The sequence below is a fragment of the Eptesicus fuscus genome, chromosome 7, assembly GCF_027574615.1.
Source record: "Eptesicus fuscus isolate TK198812 chromosome 7, DD_ASM_mEF_20220401, whole genome shotgun sequence".
Lineage (NCBI taxonomy): Eukaryota > Metazoa > Chordata > Mammalia > Chiroptera > Vespertilionidae > Eptesicus > Eptesicus fuscus.
Genome location: NC_072479.1, coordinates 93,267,591 through 93,291,077, shown reverse-complemented (window position 1 = coordinate 93,291,077; position 23,487 = coordinate 93,267,591). Strand labels below are relative to the sequence as shown.

The 23,487-nt window shown below is 40.1% G+C and overlaps 1 protein-coding gene across 1 annotated transcript in view; it reads right to left on the bottom strand.

The window, feature by feature from the left end:
• Window positions 1-13,486, bottom strand: part of MYBPC1 (myosin binding protein C1) — a 93,853-nt gene extending 80,367 nt beyond the window's left edge. Inside the window, exon 1 of the mRNA XM_054719408.1 lies at window positions 13,406-13,486. Coding sequence (XP_054575383.1) covers window positions 13,406-13,442 — 37 coding nt within the window. The 5' untranslated portion in view covers window positions 13,443-13,486. The remainder of the gene's footprint in view (window positions 1-13,405) is intronic.
• Between the last annotated feature and the right edge of the window lie 10,001 nt (window positions 13,487-23,487).

Sequence of the window (23,487 nt, the reverse complement as noted above, 5' to 3'; positions counted from 1 at the left end):
CAGGGCATTCTAATTGATGGGCACTGGTGGCAGCTATTAAATAGACAGCCCACATGTGGCCTTCGTGCTGTTGCTGAAAGGCTAGGAACCCAGTAACTCCATTACTGGCCTTCAGTGCAGTCCGTTTCTGCAGCCAATGATCAAGGGACCCATGGTCAGTAAACTAAGGGGGGAAATTTGAAGTCTTAAGAGGCATTGACTTGCCTCTCCATATGTATGTGTCTCTACACCAAAATGATGTAAACAACCCAGCTCTCCTCTTCCCATGGGCTCACTGGCTCAATGCATTGCCTGACCTGCTTAAAAATATTTTATGGGACCTCATACGCAATTTAATTTAGCTTTTTGAAAGCATGAAGGGCACAATTGCATCATATAATATGCTATGTTGTCATAGAAAAGACAGGAAGAACCTATAATAACAATCATTACCCTTGAGTGGCAGGATTCTAGGTCTTTTTGTGGTTTTCTTTTTGTCACTTTTTTTTTTTATAAAATAAACATGCTAAAACCATCCTTTGGTAACTTGGGGTGCAGGCAAATATTGTATGTAATCCCTAATTATTATTTCTTATTCTTAGAGTGAAATTCTCGGTTTGAAATAAAATATGTGAATGCCTTATGTATTGCAAACATTATGATGAATAAGGCTCTGTCTGGCCAACTCCTGTTTTGTCACATTTGTACAGAAAATTATCTTTCTTTTTAGAGTAAATATGTCATAAACACTGGCAGGTGCATCCCCTGCTGATAGTGGGGTCTGCACTCTGTACAAGTAGCAGTCCGGACTATATATGCCTTGACAACAGAACAGTGGTAAATGCTTTAATATAAAATATTGTTCAGCCAAGCTGGCATGGTTTAGTGATTTGAGTGTTGACCTATAAACCAGGAGATCACGGTTCGATTCCCGGTCAAGGCACATGCCTGGGTTGCAGCAATCCCCAGTGTATGGGGTGTGCAGGAAGCAGCTGATCAATGATTCTCTCTCATTATTGATGTTTCTATCTCTCTTCCCCTCTCCCTTCCTCTCTGAAATCAATAAAAAATATATTTTTTAAAAAATAAAATATTGTTCATGGGGGTGGCCATCACTCTTAGAGAAGTTTTGATTATATAAATTGTGTTACCAAAACAATCAGCAAACGCAAATGATAATAATTTCTACTGGCTTATGCATCAGTGATATAGATTTTGGGCATAAATTATTGTTTAATCTAATGTTTTTATAGTTTTGTGCTTAATTTGTTTCCTGTTCTATTTATTCTACATTTTATACCTTGACATTTAAGGGAATTACACATTTTTTAGAGGCAATTCTATATTGATTTATAACAGTGATTCTATAAGTATAGTCTGGCATCCCCAAGAGCTCCCAAGACCCCTTTGGGGAGTCCATGAGGTCAAAACTATTTTTTAAAATAATGCTAGGACATTATTTGCCCTTTGCACTCACAACCTCACAAATTTGCAGTAACCTTTCTATAGAATATATGTGTGAAGACATGATGCTCTGACAGCTAATATAAGTTGTGCTGTGTATTCTTGTGTTGCAAAATTTTTATCAATTTAAATTCCTAGTACAGTAACTATTGATATAATGAGCAAAATAAATGCTTTTTCATTTCCTTATTAATTATCTATAATAATAAAAGCATAATATGCTAATTAGACCCAATGTCCTTCCCAATGAAGCCAGGGCTGCGAGGGAAGCCTGGGTCCTGGGTGCCAGAGGGAAGCCAGTGCCATAACTGAAGGAAGGAAGGTCTACTCTTGCAGAATTTCGTGCATCGGGCCTCTAGTCTATATATAGATATATAAAAGATTGGCCTCTATATATACTAATAAAAGGGTAATATGCTAATTAGAGTGGTTGTCTTCCGGACATCTTTCCAGACAAAGCCACAGTGGCTACAAAGGCCAAGGCTCAGGCAGCCATAACCAGCTGCAGTGGCAGCAGCATTGGGGTTATAGGGGTGGTGCCTCCAGAGGGAGGCCAGACTGGGGGCCAAGGCACAGGCAGTTTGGGGTGATCAGGCTGATAGGGGAGGGCAAGGTAGGGGCAATCAGGCTGGCAGGAGATCAAGGTAGGGGCGAGCAGGCAGGCAGGCAGTGGGGTTAGGGACAATCAGGCAGGCAGGCAGGTGAGTGGTTAGGAGCCAGCGGTTCCGGATTGTGAGAGGCATGTCCGACTGCTGGAAGTTGGACATCCCCTGAGGGGTCCCAGATTGAAGAGGGTGCAGATTGGGCTGAGGGGCACCCCCCCCCCCCAGTGCACGAATTTCGTGCACCGGGCCTCTAGTATATATATAAAAGTCTAATTGCTAAGTGTCCTTCACTCCATCCGACGGGTTGCTATGAGGCACACTGACCACCAGGGGGCAGATGCTCAATGCAGGAGCTGCGAAGCTGAAGTGACTTGGCAGTGGTGGTTCTTGGGTGACACACCCTGAAACCAGAGAGGAAGGAGCCGAGGGTGCGGGGCCACACAATTCCACCTCAGGCCGTGGGTTATGTTGTTGCTGGGGCACTGTCAGCCCCTAATCTGGTTTATGCACACTTGTATTTGCATTCCACACCCTGTAGGACAGCAACTTTGCAGAGTGCCCTCTCGCAATCTGGGACCCCTTGGGCGATGTCAGAGAGCCAGTTTCCGCCCGATCCCCACAGGCCAGGCCGAGGGATCTCACCTGCCAGAGGGACCTTGCTCACTCTGCAGGTGCCTTTCGAGCCATGGAGCCACCCACGTGCAGCTGGCCGGGAAGGGACCATGGGAGGTTGGCTCCAGGGCGTGTCTGACCCTTCGCGCCCAGTCCCACCTTGCCAGCCACCTTCTAATTAATTTCCTTTTAATGTGCATGAATCCGTGCACCAGGTCACTAGTTATAAATAATATAAAAGTGGACCTGGGACCAAAAAGTTTAAGAAATGTTTAAAATTTATTGCAAATCTTGTTAAAAAATATTTTGTATGTGTGCTTTTCTCTTTCTTTTAAATAAACATGTCATATAGCTCATTTAGGAATAATCTGTAGCCTTGATTAATAAAACAAATAAAGCAGTCTAAGTCATAAATTGATTTGGGGGTAATAACCATTTTCCTAGTACAATAATAGAGACAAAAGGTCAATGTTGTCTAGTACCACCTCTCCTCAGAACTCAGCTATCTAGCAACCTCACTTACTCAGACAACAGCTGCTGAGCAGCAAATTAAAAAGGGTCTCCCAAGGGCAAAATGGATTTGTCTCAAGCTCCTCAAGCCCCTCAAGTTCTGAGCACTAAGAGCTCAAGTGCTTTACTGACAAGAGAAGCCCCTGACCCAGGTCCTCACTTGGTCTAGGAACTGGGAGGGACCAGGGTGAGGCAGGCCAGGTGCCCAGGGACTAACTTTTAAGGGGGCACTCACTCACAGGCACTGACACTGCTCTTGCACAACCCTGAGAGTGAGTGCCTCCTTAAATGTGATGTGTTAGGTACCCTGCAGACACTCCTTAGTGAGGCCCTACTCAACCAGATCAGTGACCTGGTCTGGGGTCCAGAGCAAACAACAAAGGGAAGACAAGGGCAGCTTCACATACTGACTGACAAAAGCAATAAAAGAAGACAGCAGCCTCCCAGCAAGGGATGAGACAGGAAACCTATGAAAAATTGGACACAAATTCTAAATACAAATAACACGAGCCCATTTAATAAAAAGCAAATAATTTGGGCTCTCAGGATTTCAGGTGGTACAATAACATACCTATAACTTAAGACAACATTAAATTATATCCATTGAACTTTGTTTTTAAGAGCAAAGAGTAATTGACCTGGCTGGTGTACTCAGTGGTTATAGCATCAGCCTGAGCACCGAAGGATCATGGGTTTGATTTCTGAATGGCAGGTTCGATCCCCATCAATGTGTCTCTCTCACATCGATGTCTCTCTCTCTCTCTCTCCCCTGCTCTTTCCCTCCCTTTCACTCTCCCTAAAAAGCAATGGGAAAAAATATCCTCAGGTGAGGATAAAAAGAAAAAAAAAGGCGAGGAGCAATATATTACATTTTAGGCTTGTCTCTATCCAAATTGTTTGAAATAATAAGATTCAAGAATAAAAACCCATAGCTACCCAGAGAATCCAGCTATTCAGAATGATTCGATCCATTTAATCTGTATTCATTTACTGTGCATATGTATTGCCAAAGACAATATTCTAAGGTTCTGAATAGATTAACTTAATTGTGCATCAAGTATGTAAAATTTCAGTGGCTCGTTATTCAGTTTGATGGAAGTTCACTGAATCCACAGGATTTATTTTCCCCATCTCCTAGTCAGCTTGTTCTTAAGTCTTTCTAATTAGGAGTGTTTCAACTCAAGATGTCATTCTACACAGGAAGAGGATTAAGATGTGGTTAGTATTACATTGCAACAAATAGCTTCTCACTATAAACATGGGGCTGGGTGAAAATAAGACCTTCTGCTAAGATCTGATGATTTGTCTCTTTCTCCCTATTCTTACATGCTTTAAAGTAAGACTCGAATGGGGGTTGAATGGCATAGTGGCGTGGGGGGACCTTTACTCAAATTGAAGAAGTTTAAAAACTTTGCACAGGTCCAAAGAAAATTATTACAAAAGTGATTTGAATTGTTAACAATTTCCTCGTTTAGTCCCTTCTTATGCCTTTCCCGGGGATCTGTTCCTCGGCTGACCATCACCACAACCATATCGCTCTTAGGTGGTTATAGGTTATCAGATAATTCCTTAAAGACCTTGCCCAAGGCATACTGGGCCTCACACTGGGTAACTTTTTAAAAATAGAGGAAGAACAGTGCCAATGCCAGGTGGGGTCATAAAAATAAAATTCCACAGCAGTAAACACAGCAGCACTCAATCAATCACCCACCACATCCATATGTGAATCAAGGGGCGTTCTTTATGTGGTTATCACAGAAATAGTCAGACCCCCACCTGCAAAAAGCACCCCTGGTGCAGAGAGAAATCTTAATGTCCAACAAACCCAGATATAGTGGCAGATCTAGTTACATGGTCAACTGTCCAGGGTGACTCCTTTACCTCCGTGGGAAAGGCCATGCCCCGCAATAATGTCACCTTCTGTCTAACAACTGGAGACCCCCAGCTGGACATGACACATTTCAGGTAACACAACAGAGGTTCTGGGAGTACAGAACTCTTATTTGATCCCTGGGTAAAAGCTAAGATGCTTCACCCGAGTTAAAAAAAAAAAAAAAAGCTTATGATGGTGCCAATGATGGCTAAGATAATAACAACAGCTCTTTTGTAATGTATTATGGATATTAACACAAGGTAAGGAAGTCAAATATCCTCAAAATTTATATTAAACGTGGCATTTAACACCTTTAACAGACAAGATTTCTAAGTTTGCTGCTTCAGAAGGAAAATGCAGTTCTTATTATGTACTAAGTCCTGTTCTGAGCTTTTTACCTGACCTATTTAATGCTTACAAAGACCCAGTGAGTTAGGTATTATTATTTTCGTCTACAGATGAGGTAACTAAGTACTTGGTACGACTGTACTTTGAACTGTCTAGAATATTCTATTAATAAATAGTATAATTTTTTATATCACTATGTTTAATAATTAATATTATTTATTTAATATGGATAAGAAGAAAGCCAAATGCATACTATATGCAAAACAACTCTAAAGATATCTAACTTAAAAATGAGAAATTAAAATGTAGAATTATACACATAGACACATTTTTAGTTATAAGCAGAAAATTCTGTTTCAAGATATATACAGTTTTATAGAAGGCAGAAACTAGTACCTAATACAAGCAAAGAATTCCTGAGACATTTAAAAAAAGATTTAATGCTATTTAGAGGAAGAATTAGATGATTTTGGAGAAAAAAAAATTTTAGCCCAGGTTCTTGTAAATGTACAGGACAAAACAATTAATAAGACCAAATGATAAAATCTAACATCTGACATATTATTAGATGTAATTTTATTAAATATGATTTTATTGATTTATAGAGAGGGAAGGGAAAGGGGGAGATAGAAACATTGATGATCATAAGCCTCCTGCACACCCCCTACTAGGGATTGAACCTGCAACCTGGGCATGTGCCCTGACTGGGAATCAAACCGGCAACCCTTTGGTGCATGGGGCAATGCTCAATCAACTGAGCCACAGCGGTCAGGCATATTAGACATAATTTTAGATGTTGTATTGAGGTGCCAACTAGGCCCATAAAAAGATTCCTAAGAGAGTATAAAAGGGCAAAAGTCTTATCAAAGTGGGTTTCAGACTTGAAAGACATAATGAAAGTCATATTGCAGGTAGTTTTTTGGAAACTCATTTTATTTTTATTTTTTAAATATATTTTTATTGATTTCAGAGAGGAAGGAAAAGGGAGCGGGAGATAGAAACATCAACAGCCCTAGCTGGTTTGGCTCAGTGGATAGAGCGTCAGCCTGTGGACTGAAGGGTCCTAGGTTCTATTCCGTAAATGGCACATGCCTGGGTTGTAGGCTTGATCCCAGTAGGGGGCGTGCAGGAGGCAGCCCATCAATGATTCTCTTTCATAATTGATGTTTCTATCTCTCTTTCCCTCTCCCTTCCTCTCTGAAATCAATTTTTTTAAAAAGTTTATTTAAAAAAATTATGAAACATCAATGATGAGAGAAAATCACCAATTGGCTGACTCCTGCCCATCCCACACCAGGGACTGAGTTTGCAACCTGGGCATGTGCCCTGGCCAGGAATCAAACCGTGACCTCCTGGTTCATAAGTCAATGCTCAATCACTGAGTGACACTGGCCGGGCATTTGTGCTCATTTTAGAGAGAGAAATAAGCATGTGAAATTTGGCAAATTTCTCTTTGCCAAATCAACCACTTCACACCCCAATCTGATGGAATCCATGTAAAATTTGATGGAAATGCATATAAAAACACAGGAATAACCCGCCCCATGAATGCGAACATCCTGAAATGTTGTTTGTTGTGTATTTTTGTGGCTGTCCAAAATGAATGCACTCTTTGTAAATTACACCTGGGCCTATCTATGCAAAGAGACATGGCTCAATTTCTAGTCATAAGCAGAAAAGATCACTACTGATATTTTGAGGCTGTCCTTGTAAAAAGCTCTGGGGACAGAAGCCCTGTTTGCTCTGGTGATAAGACAATTTGCATACACCTAGGAAATTAAATGATAAAGTTGCTTTTTCAGTCTCTTATTCCTTAAATATTATGCTTAGGAAACTGCTCTTGCACAAACAATAGCTACTTCATGGCGACCCTCACTCAGAACACCTATGATTCTGTGTATTTGAGTTTTCCTAGGGACACAACCCGCTGAACCAACCAGGGACTCCTGCAGGAAAGACATCTGTTCCCATCGCAAATGGACATAAAGTAAAAACAAAGAAAGAAGACATGGCCGTCTCCCCTCGGCTACACATGGAGTGAAAAGTTTTCTGCTTATTTGTTATTGCTAGAGCTTTAATCCTGTTCTTTATTATCTAACACACCCAAGCATGTCTAGGGATGAGGTCTAGAATTACTCCAGAAGACACAGGCTGCCAAGAGTATTTTGTGTCTCTTAATATAGGTTTCATAGACTAATTAAGGGAGAGTGCAGACAAAAATAGCAATTATTAACAATAATAAAAATTCTTCTCTGTGTGTTTATCAAGAGCCTACAAATAAATTTTAAATTTAAAAGAATCACAAGAAATTTAAGCAAAAATAACGAAAAAGCTTTCTAGGGCTATAAAAACAATATCACTTATTTCCTTTCATAGCAGCCTCTTCCCTCAATTCTATGAAGTTTAAAAAAGCATCTATTTGTTTACAGAAGTATTGCAAAAACATCATTTTATATTCACTTCAGTTTTAAAGTGACCATTTATTTTTGTGCCCTGTCGTGTTTTGGGTTTGTGTGTGTGTGTGTGTGTGTGTGTGTGTGTGTGTGTGTGTGTTGGTTTTTTTTTTTTTTTTGTTTGTTTTTTTTAGAGACCTCAGTCTGGGTAATTTATTCCAATACTCATGTCAGATTCAGGGACTTGGCAATTGGTATAAATAAGAAAACTCTGTGAATTGTGTGTCCAGAGGAGTCTAAAAGAAAATGTTTCACCCTAGCCGGTTTGGCACAGTGGATAGAGCTTCGGCCCGCGGACTGAAGCGTACCGGGTTCGATTCCGGTCAAGGGCACATACCTTAATTGCAGGCTCCATCCCGGCCCTGGTAGGGGCACATACAGGAGGCAGCCAATCGATGTTTCTCTCTCACATCAATGTTTTTCCTCTCTCTGTCTCTCACCCTCCCTTCCACTCTCTCTAAAAATTAATGGAAAAATATCCTCGGGTGAAAATTAACAACAACAAAAAATAATAAAAACAAATTTTAAAAAATGTTTCATGGACAAAATAAAATGAGCCATTGAGAGAACAAAAGATTGCAAGTACCACACTTTTCCCTTTCTCTTGGGTCCCTCAGACCCACCAGGGGCCAGAGGGCCTAACCTCGATCTCTGTTCATTTCAGGAACTTTCTTACCCCAACTTTGCTGCTGTTTGAAAAGTCTGGGGAGACTTCTTCTGACTTACTGGATGAGAAGCAAGGATACAATTTGTTTTCCCAAGTTTTTTTAAAGTGATATATTTAGGGTGCTTGAGAGGAAAGAATTGGCCAGTCCTTTATTTATCTTCCTAACAGGTGCAATCCGCACAGTCATAAAATCAGGCTACTGAAAAAGAATGATTTTGCCAAGTATTAAGTCTCTCTCATGTGCATTTGCCCCGGAGTGTTCCTTCTGAAAACAGATAGCTCAAACCTACACAGACCTCTCCAGTACAGCATGGCAACGTTTTTTCAGGGGGAAACATATTGTAGCATTCATTCATTCATATAAATTCTTTATTCCTCTTGCAAATCTTTCACTTGGCCTAAATAAACCATTCAAAGTAGAAGAATAGTTGCCCTTGATTAAATACCTCCTCCCTCTTCCCCCGTTCTTTCCCTTACTTCCTGCAAATGAACTTTTTCCTATTTGAAGGAAAGGTAATATTTTATATATAAGATGAGGGTATTTTTTCCACGGCTTTTCAGAGAGTGAAAAGGAAGGAAGGAAGGAGAGAGAGAGAGAGAGAGAGAGAGAGAGAGAGAGAGAGAGAGAGAGAGAGAGAGAGAGAGAGAGAGAGAGAGAGAGACACACACACATCGATTGATTGCCTCTTGCACTCATCCTGACCCAGGCTGGGGATCGAACCTGCAACCCAATACATTGCTCTTGACTTGGAATCAAACCTGAGACCCTTCACAGTGCACAGGCCAATGCTCTATGCACTAAGCCAGCCAGGGAATAAGATGACTTTTCCAAAGATAAATTTGTTTTGGTGTTTGAAATAAGCCATCCGATCTCATGCAGGTAGATTTTCTGTCACCAGGCTTCCTTTTTCTGATGATGATTAAGCCTTGAGCCATGCTGAGAAATAGGCAAGAGGTAATGAATGCTGCTCTACATTGAGATAGTTTTGGGGCTTAGCAGAATTTTAAAATATGGCGAAATCTCTAGGGAACCAAGAAAGAAAGATATAGCAAACGAAAAAGTCTTATAGACTTTAAAAAAAAAAAAGTTATTCTCCATTACCATGTCCCCACCTATTTCTACTGAAAAGGGCCAAGATAGATTAGCTAGATAGATATTGCATGATGATATAGCAAAAGAATCTAGCAACAATGCCATCCTTTGATTCTCAGAGTTATCAGAATGATAACCTTAAAATTATGGTCATAAACTGAGTGATGTTTTTCTGTATGTTTGAGTTTTCAAGAAGAGATCCCACATGGCTGATGAAGGAATGACAATGACTCCCCCAAGGTTTTTTGAATGTTACACAAGCACCATAACAAGAATTTTGCCTTTTTCCTTTATGTGCTTATGTTAAGTACATAAAATATAAAAGGGCCTGATAGGTCGTGTAACAAAAAGTGAAATTTGTGTTGAAGCCTCAACTTGGTGCTTTAGAAGAGCGTTTTTCTAGTAACTTTAGATTGTGACAGTAAACAGTTGTCTAAGTATGGTAGGGAACCGCTTTGTGGTTTTAATTATCACAAACTACAGAGATACCATTCTGAGGAATCATTTGGGGGGGGGGGCGGTTAAGAGCCATTTGTAGCATTTTAAAACTATTAGAGAGCCTACCACAGAAGAAAGGCTTTTAGAATTTTCTAATTTCATGTTGATAAAATTACTTTTTGATAGGAAAAAAGAGAAGTTTCCAGCGAAAGGTAATTTTTTAAAAATCAACCCCAGGGCAACTAGTAAGGGCTTTTAAAATAGAGGCCATATTGAATATATCTCTCAAGTCCCAGCAACTGACTCCTAGTAACTGCTCAATTAGGGTTGATGCATGCATAAATGTATGTAAAGCATCCCCACAAATCTCGAGATTTTTTTCACATCCTCTCTCACCATTAGAATAGGATAACTTAAAATTACCAGGCTTCAGGTTCTGCATGAATCCAAACTATAAGATCTAGAACTGGTGGTACAAATAATCCAGTTCTCCACAGAATAAATACACAATTTACAGTGGTGGAGAGAAGGAATAGGAAGTGGCTGCTCCTTAAAAATAATACTGTCTTCCTCCAAAAGGGGTTAGTGAGTCATCCAGAATATTTTCAAGGGTCTAAACAAGGCCCATTAACTAATCACTTCCATCAGGGTTCCTTCTTGAGGGCCAAAGTTACACCTGTACTTCTCCCTCCTCCTTAAAAGATCCAGCTCTCCCAAGACCCAACGTGAAGTTCCCAGAATTAGGCCACTGAAGGTTGGGAGGCAGTTGAGAGATACATCATTTGCAGCTTCAGGTGCTGAAAACTCAGCCTCTTTCAAAGAGTTGCCAGGTCCTCTTGGATCCTAGGAGGGCCAAACAGCCCATGTATTCGATCAAGAGTGACAGCAACTGGTCATGTCCTTCCTGGGCATGGCTGTCTGGGCTGGGGAAGAGGTAATAAGACCTGCAGGGGCTGGAGGAACCTGTCTCTTGGATAGTTTGAAAAGACTCTGAAGAACTGGTTTGGAGGCAAGTTTTATTCTTGAGGCTATCTTTCAGAGGGATGTTTACGTGGAATAAAACGAACCCCAGTAAAAATGAAATCAGTTAGGAAAAGGTACAAGAACCAGAATAGTTCCTGAACTGACATAGTCCTAACTCTTCTGATGGAAACAATATTAAAATGCACACATTTCACCATGAAAACTCTTCAAGGTGCAGTTTCTTTAAGAATCAGTTCTAGACTGACGGATGTCAGAGGGGAAGGGGGTTGGGAGGGTCTGGATAAAAGAAGGTGGGGAGATTAGCCAAAGAACATATATGCATAGCCCATGGACACAGACAAGTGTGGTGAAGGTCAGGGGAGGGGTGAGGGGGGAGCTGGGCGGAAGTAGGCCAAGAGGGAAAAAAATGGGGAACATCTGTAATAGTGTCAATAATAAAATATATATTAATGCCAAAAAAAAAAAAAAAAAAGCATCAGTCCCGCTGGTAATGATACAAATGCAAAAAATCCCTGTAATTCCTGAAAAGATTTTAAATATATCAGTAACCCTTTCTTTATCTCTACTCCCTGTCACCTAAATTTAAACTAACCAAAGAATGTATGAGTATAAAATTACTGTCCTGGGTCGGGGACTCCTACACAGAATATCAACAGTACTTTTATAGCAAAAGAAGATCATGAGGACTTTGGTATCTGTGTTACTTTAGTAAAAATATACATTTTCGGGTGGTGAGGAGCTGAAGTTAAAGATATAGTTTCCTCTTTGTAAGCTCTAAAATTTCATTGTCTCTAAAAGTAGAATGGATCAGATTGAGTTGTCAGACAAAGTAAAAGTTTAGCAAACAGAATAATTTAATTAGCTTTATAGGCTCCATAGCCTGTCATCTTTTTTGTTTTTTCTTTAGTAGTTTCTCAGCCATTTTCAAGTGGGCTTCATGCAAATTCACCCACTAAGTGTGGGTTAGTTAAAACAATATTCTGTCCTTAGTCAGGAAACATAGAATGCATTTCATCCACATAAGCCTTGAAGAGGCTAGTCAAGTGACAGATCAAATAAAAAGGACACTTAATACGCATGTAAATCATTTGCATTACAAATAAGACACTTTAGTAGGGGTTGGACGCCCTGCCCGATAGTCAGGATTAAGTTCCCATATTAATGCATGCATTTGGTGTGGTTATTTCGGGTGGAAGACTTCATCCATCAATGCTCTACCAGCAAGTAAAGCCAACCTGTAAGCTGATCACCACAGCCTGTCAACACTGGTTACTTAATTACATAAAGAAAATATATTTCAAAGACTTTTGATAATTTGGTTCAATGTCTAGCATCTTTTCCAAGGTTCTTCATAATAACGGTTAAAAGCAGTTTTAAGAATTAAAAATGAAAAAACTAAATGTTATATTTTGCTCTTTGTTAATCTTGTTTTCAGTTTTTATTTGCAAAAGTCAAAAATAAAAATTCTATGAGCACTAATAAAGGCTCATATGAATAAAATAATATTTTATCAGATGTTTCCATTAAAAACTGAACTAAATGTAATTGTGCCGTTAATTTGTGCTTTTCATTAAGTCATTTTAGTAATTTCTGATTCCAATTTATTTATGTTACTAATTAGTAGTTAATCTTGATTGTTTTATAGAAAGGAGAAGCATTTCTTCTAATGAAGAATAGTTTCATATTTTCAGTTTAATTATTTTTAAAGGCTACATATTATGAAATTATCTACAATAAGACTCATTAAAAGCACAACCCATCAGTGATATTCAAAGTTTGTCTCTTTTATGCAGGTGTTTGATTTTCTTCCCACGCAAGAATTTAATGAATGAAGCTCCAAATGCACTAAAAGCAAAAAATGCCTGCATCTGTCTCTTCTAAAAAGTTTGCCCGTTGATAAAAACAACCAATCTGGAAACAGTGTCACCAATTCTTTTGTGAAATCTTGATCAAATCTACTAACCATTTTTTAAAAATTATATTCCAAGCTCCTCTCCACACACACACATTGCAAATACATAGTGAAAAATTTGTGATTCAACCTATGAAAATACACTTGAAAAATGCAACTGGCTCACCACAAGCAACTAACATCCTCAAGTTACATGTAAAGGATCCCTTGTCATTGAATGATAAAATCACAATTTGAAACTTTCAGTCACTATTCCTTCACAAACTATCATTGTCAGATATTTTCAAATTGGTATACTCTTCCTATATCTTTCCTCTGGTCTTTTTATTCTCAAGGGTCTTTTCCTGAAAGCAGTGTTTCTATTATTTTATAGTCTATTTAAGAAATTGGATTTGTTTAAAAATTAATACCAACATGAACATACTCTATTAAAAAGTACAGCAAAAAGGTTTATGGATGAGTCTTACCCTCCTTCTTAGCAGGTTCTGGGACAGGTTCAGGCATGGCCGCAGTAAAATGTTATTCTCCAAAGAGTTTGCTCCCCTCCAGTAAGAGATGACAGAAATCCCACGAGCAGTCGAGAGATGGTGCAGGTCAGTGTGACAAGCAGTTGGGGAGAAATCCTGTGCTTTTGTACTGCCTCTGAACTTCAATCATGTGGCACCGCCCCTTCTTCAGCACAAGGATGCTGGAACTTGACAGCTAGGAGGACCTTTCTCACATCTGTTGTCTGTACTCTGCTCTCTCGCCTATTGGAAGGAATCTCCTGTCCATCTCATGTGGCTGATGAGAACACCTCTACTTTCTAAATTCAGCTGCAGCCTCGTGCTCCTTCTCTCTCTCTCTCTCTCTCTCTCTCTTTTTTTCTCTGTCTAATGAAAGCCTGTCTCGACTCAGGAGTGCAAAAAGTTTGCCAGATGATAAAAAAAAATTAATTTAATTAAAAATTAGAATATGTGAATCCAACATCTATCTTAATTTTTACTAAGGTTATAAAGAAAAAAAATCTCTGAATTAAGATGATAATTTTATGCTCCCATTAGATTTTTATTTTGTCAGTTCTTAATTATTAGATTTAATTTTTTTCTTTTTTTTTTGAGAGAAAGAAGAAAAAGAGAAAGAGAGAGAGAGAGAGAGAGAGAGAGAGAGAGAACAATTTTTTGTTCCACTTATTTATGCATTCATTGGTTGATTCTTATATGTGCCCTGACCAGGGATTGAACCCACAACTTTGGCATATCAGGACAATGCCCTAACCAACTGAGCTACCCGCCAGGGCCATTAATGATATATTGAAGTTAATTTGAATAGCAAAATTTCTATGTTGAATATCTTCTCCGATTTAATCCTCTAAGAATAGAAAAGATTTCTATTAAGGAATACTTAGACTTTATATTTTCTCAAGAAACATCTTTTTAATGTTTTATATGCAGCCAGCATATAAAAGAATGAAGGAATGATACATGGTGCCACATGGATGAAGCTTGAGTACACGGTACCAACTGAAAGAAGGAAAACACAAAAGATCACCTACCATACAGTCCATTTATGTGAAATGCCCAGGGTGCTCAGAAAGTTGATTAGTGGTTGCCAGTGGCTGGGTGGAAGCGGAATTGGAAGTAACTACTAATGAATCTGAAGATACTTTTAGGAATGATTAAAATGTTCTGGGATTAGATTGTGATGATGGCTGTACAACTTGGTGAATATATTAAAAACCACTGAATTGTACATTTCAAAATTTATGGGGGCCTGGGTGACCTGGCTCAGTGTTGAGCGTAGACCTATGAACCAGGAGGTCACAGTTTGATTCCCAGTCAGGGCATATGCCCAGGAATATGCAGGAGGCAGCCAATCAATGATTCTCTCTCATCATTGATGTTTCTATCTCTCTCTTCCTCTCTGACATCAAGAAAAACATATTTAAAAATATATACTAATAAAAGAGAAATATGTAAATTGACCATCACTTTGTGATGCCCACAGCCAATCAGGAATGAGTATGCAAATTAACCCAACAAAGATGGCGGCGGCCCTGCCCCTTGGCCACTCTGGGCCTCTGGACAGCGCACCTCCTCAGGGCCTCCCTGCCCTGCTCCACACCTGTCAACCATCCTTGCAGCCTCCCTGTGGCCCAGACCCCGGCCTCAGAGGCAACCCTCTGGTGCCTGAGGTCGTAGTTCCCTGTGTCTGGTGTCTCCCTCTACCCCACCCCTGCCCTGCTGCTCTGGTAAACAAAACCCTAGTGTTAGAGCAGCTCAATGCACAGTTAGAGCACCCCAGGAGCCCCGGGCCATGGCGGCAGCAGCAGGCAGCTCAACTTTGTTTTGAATAGATGAAAGAGGCCACCTATACAGTAACCCAAATTATCAGATCTCCCTCCTCCCTATCTCACCAAATCAAGAGGGGAGGGGCGATGGGCGTGGAGGGAGGGTGGGAGGGCAGGAGGCGGAGGGCAGAGGAGGAAGAGGAAGAGGAGGAGGAAGGGGGCCAGTTGCATCCCACTTTCACAATGGGAAAGTGAACCGCACTAGCGCACCCAACCTCTCCAGTCCTCCCTGCCTGCCTCACTCCCCCCACCTCTTCCCCTCCGCGCCTCCCCGGGAGCACCAGCGCTGCACAGAGGAACTCTCTGGAGAAAAAGGGCGAGGAGGAAGCGGTGCCAGAGCATGCAGGGTTTGCCACCACTGCCACCACTGCACAGGCTGCTGGAGCGAGCCCGCCGCGTGCCGGCAGCCAGGGGAAGGAAGGCCTATTCTTGCACAAATATTCATGCATCGGGCTTCTAGTAATAAATAAATAAGTAAATAAATAATAAAAAAATATATGGGGCAAAGTCAGACAGACCAGTAGCCATTGTTTTGTTTCAAGACAGCAGACAGACACAGTAATCTAACTTAAGATATTGGTAGACTATCAGATTTGGCCACTTTCTCTCAAAAGTCTCCTGGAACTTCATGGAGAACTATGAACTACCAAGTGATCAAACTAAAAAAGACACCTTACTTTCTTGATCCACATTCATGGCACCTCAGAGACCAGAACTAAAATTAGTTTATATATGAAAAGACTCCTTGAGTGCCTCTATTGCCATGTGTTTTCAAGATCATGCTCAAGAGACTTTGATTGATTTGTAGGGAACCAGCCACCCTGTCTCATTTAATTTCCCTTGTGGCTGAGAGCGCAGCTGGTCAGACTTAGCTCTACCAAACTCTGTGCCAAGCTAACTTTTCATATAAGGATGGAAACTCAACTTAGAACTCAATAGCATCATGCTTTAGCTATGTGGGGGGCGGGGGAGGAGGAGAGCAGTCAGGAAGGTCAAGGACCATTTTCTACAAAGAAAGCCTTTTCTCAACCACGCAGTGCCACTGATCCCATTGTTTTGCTTTTAAAATGATTTCCTTGCTTTTAATCAGGGTAAACATCAGCCAGAAAACAGCATATTTTGTAATACAAAGTTAGATGTGCCTTGAAAAGAACAAAACCAAACATTCCTCCCTCACCCCCGAGTCTACCATGAGAGTATGAATTAATACATGAAATAAACTAAAGAAGCTAGAATCTGAAGTCAGACCCTTGGGTTCTATTTCTGGACCCTCATTGATCAGCTGAGTTACTCTAAGAAAGATAAGGGGACTTTCTGGGACTCAGTTTCCTTCTGTGTAAATTGAGGGGCATATAAAAATGACCTTTGGCCCTCGCTGGTTTGGCTTAATGGATAGAGTGTCAGCCTTCGGACTAAAGGGTCATGGGTTCGATTCTGGTCAAGGGCACATACCTCGGTTGCAGGCTCCCGGCCCTGGTCGGGGGCATGTGGGAGGCAACCAATTGATGTGTCTCTCTCACATCAGTGTTTCTCTCTGTCTCTCCCTCTCCCTTCTATTCTCTCTAAAAATCAATGGGAAGAATATCCTCAGGTGAGGATAAAAAAAAAAAAGCTTAAAAAAATTGATCTCTGTAGCCAATCGATGATTCTCTCTCATTATTGATGCCTCTATCTCTCTCTCTCTTCCTTTCTGAAATCAATAAAATATATATTTTTAAATGATCCCTGAAGATCCTTCAAGATTTAACATTCTACATGGGTAAGCCTAAAAAGGAATCATTTCTTCAGCATTCCCATAGCACTGAACACCACATATGAAATGGACATAAGGACTGAGTGTCACATTGCAGAAGAATGTTTATAGTGATGGGCAGATTTCACACATGCCACAAAAGAGGTGCCATGCCATCATTGGCCTCTGCAGAAACTCTGTTGGGTTTTTAATACACTGATCATTTTACTGAAGTGAACAAGTGCCAAGAGATATTGAAACCCAAGGAGAAAATATTTTATGGCCTAGGGAACTTTTTGCTAAAAAGACAAAACTGCCCTAGCCTATTTGGCTCAGTGGATAGAGCATTGGTCCAAGGACTGAAGGGTCCTGGGTTCGATTCTGGTCAAGGGCACATACCTAGGTTGCAGGCTCAATCCCTGGTCCCAGTCCGGGCATGTGTGAGAGGCAACCAACCCATGTGTCTCTCTCACATCCATGTGTCTCTCTGTTTCTTCCCCTCTCTTCCACTCTCTAAGAATCAATGGAAAAATATCGTCGGCTGAGGATTAACAACAACAACAAAAAGGCAAAACCTAATTGGAGGAATTGGAAGTATGAACAAATTCTAGGAAAATGATTATAGAGTGTATTCGATGGGTAAAGTAAAATTTTTAATCAGGGTAATAAGTCGACATGAGTAATTTTTCAGGATTGTATCATTTTAGGAGCACATAAACCCTATTTCAGATCTTACACATCCATCTAGAAGGTTGCAGACGCTTTATCTCTAACATGCCTCTCAGGGAGTGGGGAAAATGGTCAAGAGGGCTCTTCTTTTTTTCCATTTTTAAATGCTTTATTGTCCCCCACCCTCCTTGGCGTTCTTTGGGATTAGAGTTGGCTGAATATTGCATGAACCCACAGAATAACAGCTAAATCAAGATAGAAGTCTTTCTTGATCCCATAAAGGAAATCCCCAAGTAACTAGTCTAGTCATTGTAGTGGGTCCACAGTGTCATCGGAAATCCACGTTCCTCCTTTCTTCTCTACCTACCGTCCTTCAGGTAACTTCATGCTCTAAAATGGCTGCTCGTGCTCATGTCATTACATCTACATTCCAGGCAGCAGAAAAAAAGAAGACTCACTTTCTTCATTTTAAGGAACCTTCTTTGAAGCCCCACACACAACATCTAGTACATCCCACTGGCTAGAACTTGATCACATGGCCACAAAAGGACCTGGCAAATGTAGTCTTTTATTCTCAGTGGCAATGGGCTTCTGTTACCAAAGAGAATAAAGAGAATGGATGTTGGCTAGGCAAATACCAATTTCTAGCACATCTTTCAAAATAAAAACAATAATGTTCACTGCACCAACCAAAGAGTGCAGAGAAGTATGAATGTTAACCCTCACCCTCTCCTTAACCTTATCCTCACTTCAAGGTGTGAATTAGGGATCCAAACGTGCTCTAACTTTCCTCTGTGTTCATATATACACATGCAAATATATATTCATACATAGGAAGTTCTTCATCGATTTTTATCTACATTACTCTTCAACTTGCTTTTCCCATTTAACCTGTCATAGACAGACATCCTCCATGTTAATATGTACTAGTATACGTATGTGTGTATGGCTGTGTGTGTGTGCATATAGCTGAATAATAATCATTCATGGACTGGATGCACCATAGTGTGCCATGTATTCTCAATTACTTCTCTTTTGATGGACATTCAGGTTGTTTCCAGGGTTTTGCCACCATAAATAACATCATAGACTATAAACTTATGTAGATACTTTTAAATTAGTCAGAGATTAAAAGTGAACTTGCTGTTGTAGATGCAGTTCAAATCTTTATAGATTTTTGTTAGATTACTTTCCCAAAATGTTGCCTACTTAACAGGCCAATCAGCAATGTGCAAGATTGCCCATTTTCTCATACCTGTGTTTTTTTAAAAGTTATCAACTTAATATGTTAGAAATGATTGCTCATTATTAACCATTTTTTCCAAAGATTAAGCAACATATCATGTTTATTGGTGATTTCTATTTTTTCTGTTATTGCTTTTTTTCAAATACTTAATTTTTTTCTAGTGATATTAACTCTGTCTATAATATGTTTCAAATAACTTTCCCCCCTTTTTTTTTGCCTTTTAATTTTATATTGTTTTTGCCATAAATATTTTATTTCTTCAAATCTGTCCTTTTCCTCTATAGCTTCTGGATTTTCTGACTTAAAAATGTCTCTCCACCCAGGGTTACTCAAATACTCGCTTATTTTTTTTTCAAATATTGATAAATATTTAAATATTTTTACTGTGTGAATTAGGGATCAAACTTGGTTATTCTCCCCCGCCCCAGCTTAACAGGGAGTCATGCTAGCACCATTCCACTGACTTGAAATGTAACCCAGGGTTTAAGTTCCCATATAAATTTTAATCTATTTATAGATGCAGTGTTCACATTTCACTCATCAGTGTGTTTATCTTCAGCCAATATCATACTATTTGGATTCATTAGCTTTACATTATATTTTAATATCTAATGGGGCAAGTCCCCTTCTCTGGCCTAAATGTTCAAAATTTTCTTTGCAATTCTCCATTTATGTTATTCTTTGTAAAATTTAAATTCATTTTGTCAATTTCAGTAACCTGCTTCCAAAAGAAAGGATATTCTAATTAAAATTATATAAATTGTTACATATTAATTCATAGATGATTGTCATTTGATCATATTAATTTTCTCATCTAAAAATATGTTTTGTCTCTCAAGTCAGATATCGTTTTATAGTTTTTAATAACACTTTATATTTTTCCCCATTACAATTCTATACCATTCATGTTAAATTTGTGCCTATGCATTCTATTTTTGTTACTCTTTCAAATGAAATTCTTTTCTCCATTTCTATTTCTTATTGGTTACTAAGAGTATAAAGAAAAGCAATAAAATTTATTTTTATAATTATCTTGTATCCAGTGTTTATTAGTAATGATTACTGAATTTTATCAAATATATATATATATATATATATATATATTATTGTAATCATATGCTTTTCTTCTTTGATTTGCTTATAAAATGAGTTACACTATTTTGAAAAATTGCCAAACGTTGGACAATCCTTGCCTTCCAGGTAATCCATTATATCAGTGATGGCGAACCTCTGACACGCGTGTCAGTGCCATTTCTGATGACACGCGGCCACTGAGGCGGCCGCATGCCGAGGATGAAACATTTATGTTATTTAAACTATAAATATCGCGAAGTAATGTTTTTCCTCAAAGGGACACACTACCCAAGTTATGCTCAGTTTTTTGGTGAAGTTTGAAACACCAAGCTCAAAGGTTGCCCATCACTGCATTATATTATGCTGTCTTTATTATTTTATTAATATAATTCTGGATTTATTTGCTAATATTTTAGTTTATATATTTTTGCATTTATATATTGGTAAAATTATTCTATAACTTCTTTTTGTGCTATCTTTATCACTCCAACACACAAGATGGCCGCCCCCATGTGGACACAAGATGGCTGGTAGGGGAGGGCAGTTGTGGGCGATAAGGCCAGCAGGGGAGGGCAGTTGCAGGGGACCCAGGCCAGCAGGGGAGGGCAGTTGGGAGGGACCAGGCCTGCAAGGGAGGACAGTTGGGGGGAACCAGGCCTGCAAGGGAGGACAGTTGGGGGGAACCAGGCCTGCAGGGGAGGACAGTTGGGGGGAACCAGGCCTGCAGGAAAGGGCAGTTGGGGGCAATCGGGCTGACAGGGGAGCAGTTAGGCGTCGATCAGGCTGGCAAGGGAGTGGTTAGGGGGTGATCAGACTGGCAGGAAGAAGCTGTTAGGGGCAATCAGGCGAGCAATCTCAGGCCGGCAGGCAGGTGAGTGGTTGGGAGCCAGCAGTCCTGGATTGTGAGAGCTGACTGCCGGGCAGTTGGACATCCCTCGAGGGGTCCCAGATTGGAGAGGGTGCAGGCTGGGCTAAGGGACACACACACACACACCCGTGCACAAATTTCGTGCACTGGGCCTCTAGTAAAGTAATAGAAAAATAAATGAATATATATATATATATATATATATATATATATATATATATGTGTGTGTGTGTATATATATATGTATATGTATATATATATATATATATACACACACATATATATATATATATATATATATATATATATATATATATATAAAAAGCTAATATGCAAATAGACTGAACGGCAGAATAACTGAACAACCAAACAACCAAACAACCAAATAACCGGTCGCTATGATGTGCACTGACCTCCAGGGGGTGTGCACACAACATGGCAGGCATCAGTAGCAGGTGGCAGAGCACAGAACATGGCGGGCATCGGCCACGGCAGGATGGTGGAGCAGGTGAGTGGGGGATTCAAACCAAGGTGGGGAGTGGTCACTGTCATTGGGGCGAGCCTCTGGTGGTTACTGAAAATTCTTTGCTCCCGCGTGACATGGTCCCTCCGGGCACTCACACCTGTTGCCAGTGCCTGCACCTGCTGCTGGCACCGGCCCTGCTTGCACCTGCTGCCGGAGCTGGAGCCACTGCTCACACCCGCTGCCGGTGCCCAGCCCCGGACCTGATCACTCGGCACTGCCAGTGGGTGCGAGCAGTGGCTGCTGGCCCCGATCGCCCCTGAGGGCTTCTCCACCTCCCCCTGCTCCTGAGGGGTGATTGGGGCAGCAGCCACTGCTCGCACCTGCTATGGCGCTGGCCCCAATCGCTCCACGCCATCAGCGGGTAAGAGATGGGCCAGCGCCGTTAGCATGTGGGAGCAGTGGCAGCAGGAGCAGGGCTGCCGGCAGACAGGGGATGGGGGGGGTATGGGGGGCGCAGCAGGAGGGGCCGGGCAGGGGCACAGAGGCAGGGCCACAGTTCCTTTCAAGGTGCACAAATTCATGCACTGGGCCCCTGGTAAACAAATAAAAAGAAAAGGTGTTCTTTAAAGATAACTAACACAATTATAAGACCATCTGGTTTGATCCATTTTTATTTTTCATTTTATTTTATTTTAAATCCTCACCTGAGGATATTTTTCCATTGGTTTTTAGAGAAAGTGGAAGGGAAGGGGGAGAGACACAGAGAGAGAAACATCGATGTGAGAGAAACACATGGGTTGGTTGCCTTCCACACATGCCCCGACCAGGGCCTGGGTGGAGCCTGCAACTGAGGGACATGCCCTTGACTGGAATTGAACCTGGAACCCTTCAGTCTGTGGGCGGACACTCTATCCACTGAGCCAAACCAGCTAGGGCTGGTCTTATCCATTTTAATTCATAAATCTTTTAAAATATTTCCAATTTCTTCTTTAGGCAGTGAAATGTTCAGGATTTTTACTTCTTTTTAAATTACTTTAAAAATTATTTATTTTTCTAGATTTAGTAAGAATATTGTTGTATAAATGTTTTAATTTGTAATGCTTCGTATATCTGTGATTTTTATGCCCCATTTTTATTCCTAATAAATGTTTTTATTTTCTCTTAATATGTTTTTGCTGAGTATAACTATTTTTATTGGTGTTTTGGAAGAACAAGTTTGTAGGTTTATTACATTTTCTTCTCATAACTTCTTTTGGTCAAATTTGTTGTTGTTTTTCTATGTTGAAGATTTAATTTAGACATGTTTAGCCTAGGACTGTAGCTGCATCCCATAGATTTTGACTTAACCTACCAACCTTTTCATTAATTTATAAATAATATTCAGTTTTGTTTTTAATTTTCTTATTGATCCAGGAGTTATTTAAAAGGGATTTATTTCTTAATTTCTAAAAAAATTAAGATTTCTTCATATTTTTAAATTAAATTTTTAGTGAGGTGAAGTTTGTATGAAATTTTCATCATACAAAATTAACCATCTTAAAGTGAACAATTCAGTGGCATTTAGTAAGTTCAGAATGTTGTATAACCACCACCTCTACCTACTTCCAAAACATTTTTATCATTCTAAAATGAATCCTGGTACCCAGTAATCAGTTACTCCCCATTCACCCCTCTGCCCAGGCCCTGGTAACCAACGTTATATTGTCTGTCTCTGTGGATTTACCTATTCTGGACATTTCCTATAAATGGAATCATACAATATGTGCTCTTTGAGGCTAGAATATTCTGTCTGATATTGATACTGTTTCTTTCTTATAAGAAACTAGAGGCCCAGTGTATGAAATTTGTGCATGGGAGGGTCCCTAGGCCTGGCCAGTGATCAGGGTTGATCGAGGCCTTCTGGCTGATGGCTGGGGCCTTCCTTCGTTCCATGCCGCCCCCTGGTGGTCAGCACATGTCATAGCGAGTGGTCAAACTCCCAAGGGGGCAATTTGCATATTAGCCTTTTATTATATAGGATAATATTCAACCATGAATAAATAAACTAACTGGTGGGAAAAGCATTTCTCACCTAATATGCATTTTCAATGAAGTATTATTTTATACTTAATAATAATTTATCAGTTAGTAATATATCTTTTGTTACTTTAATCAATTGTATACAA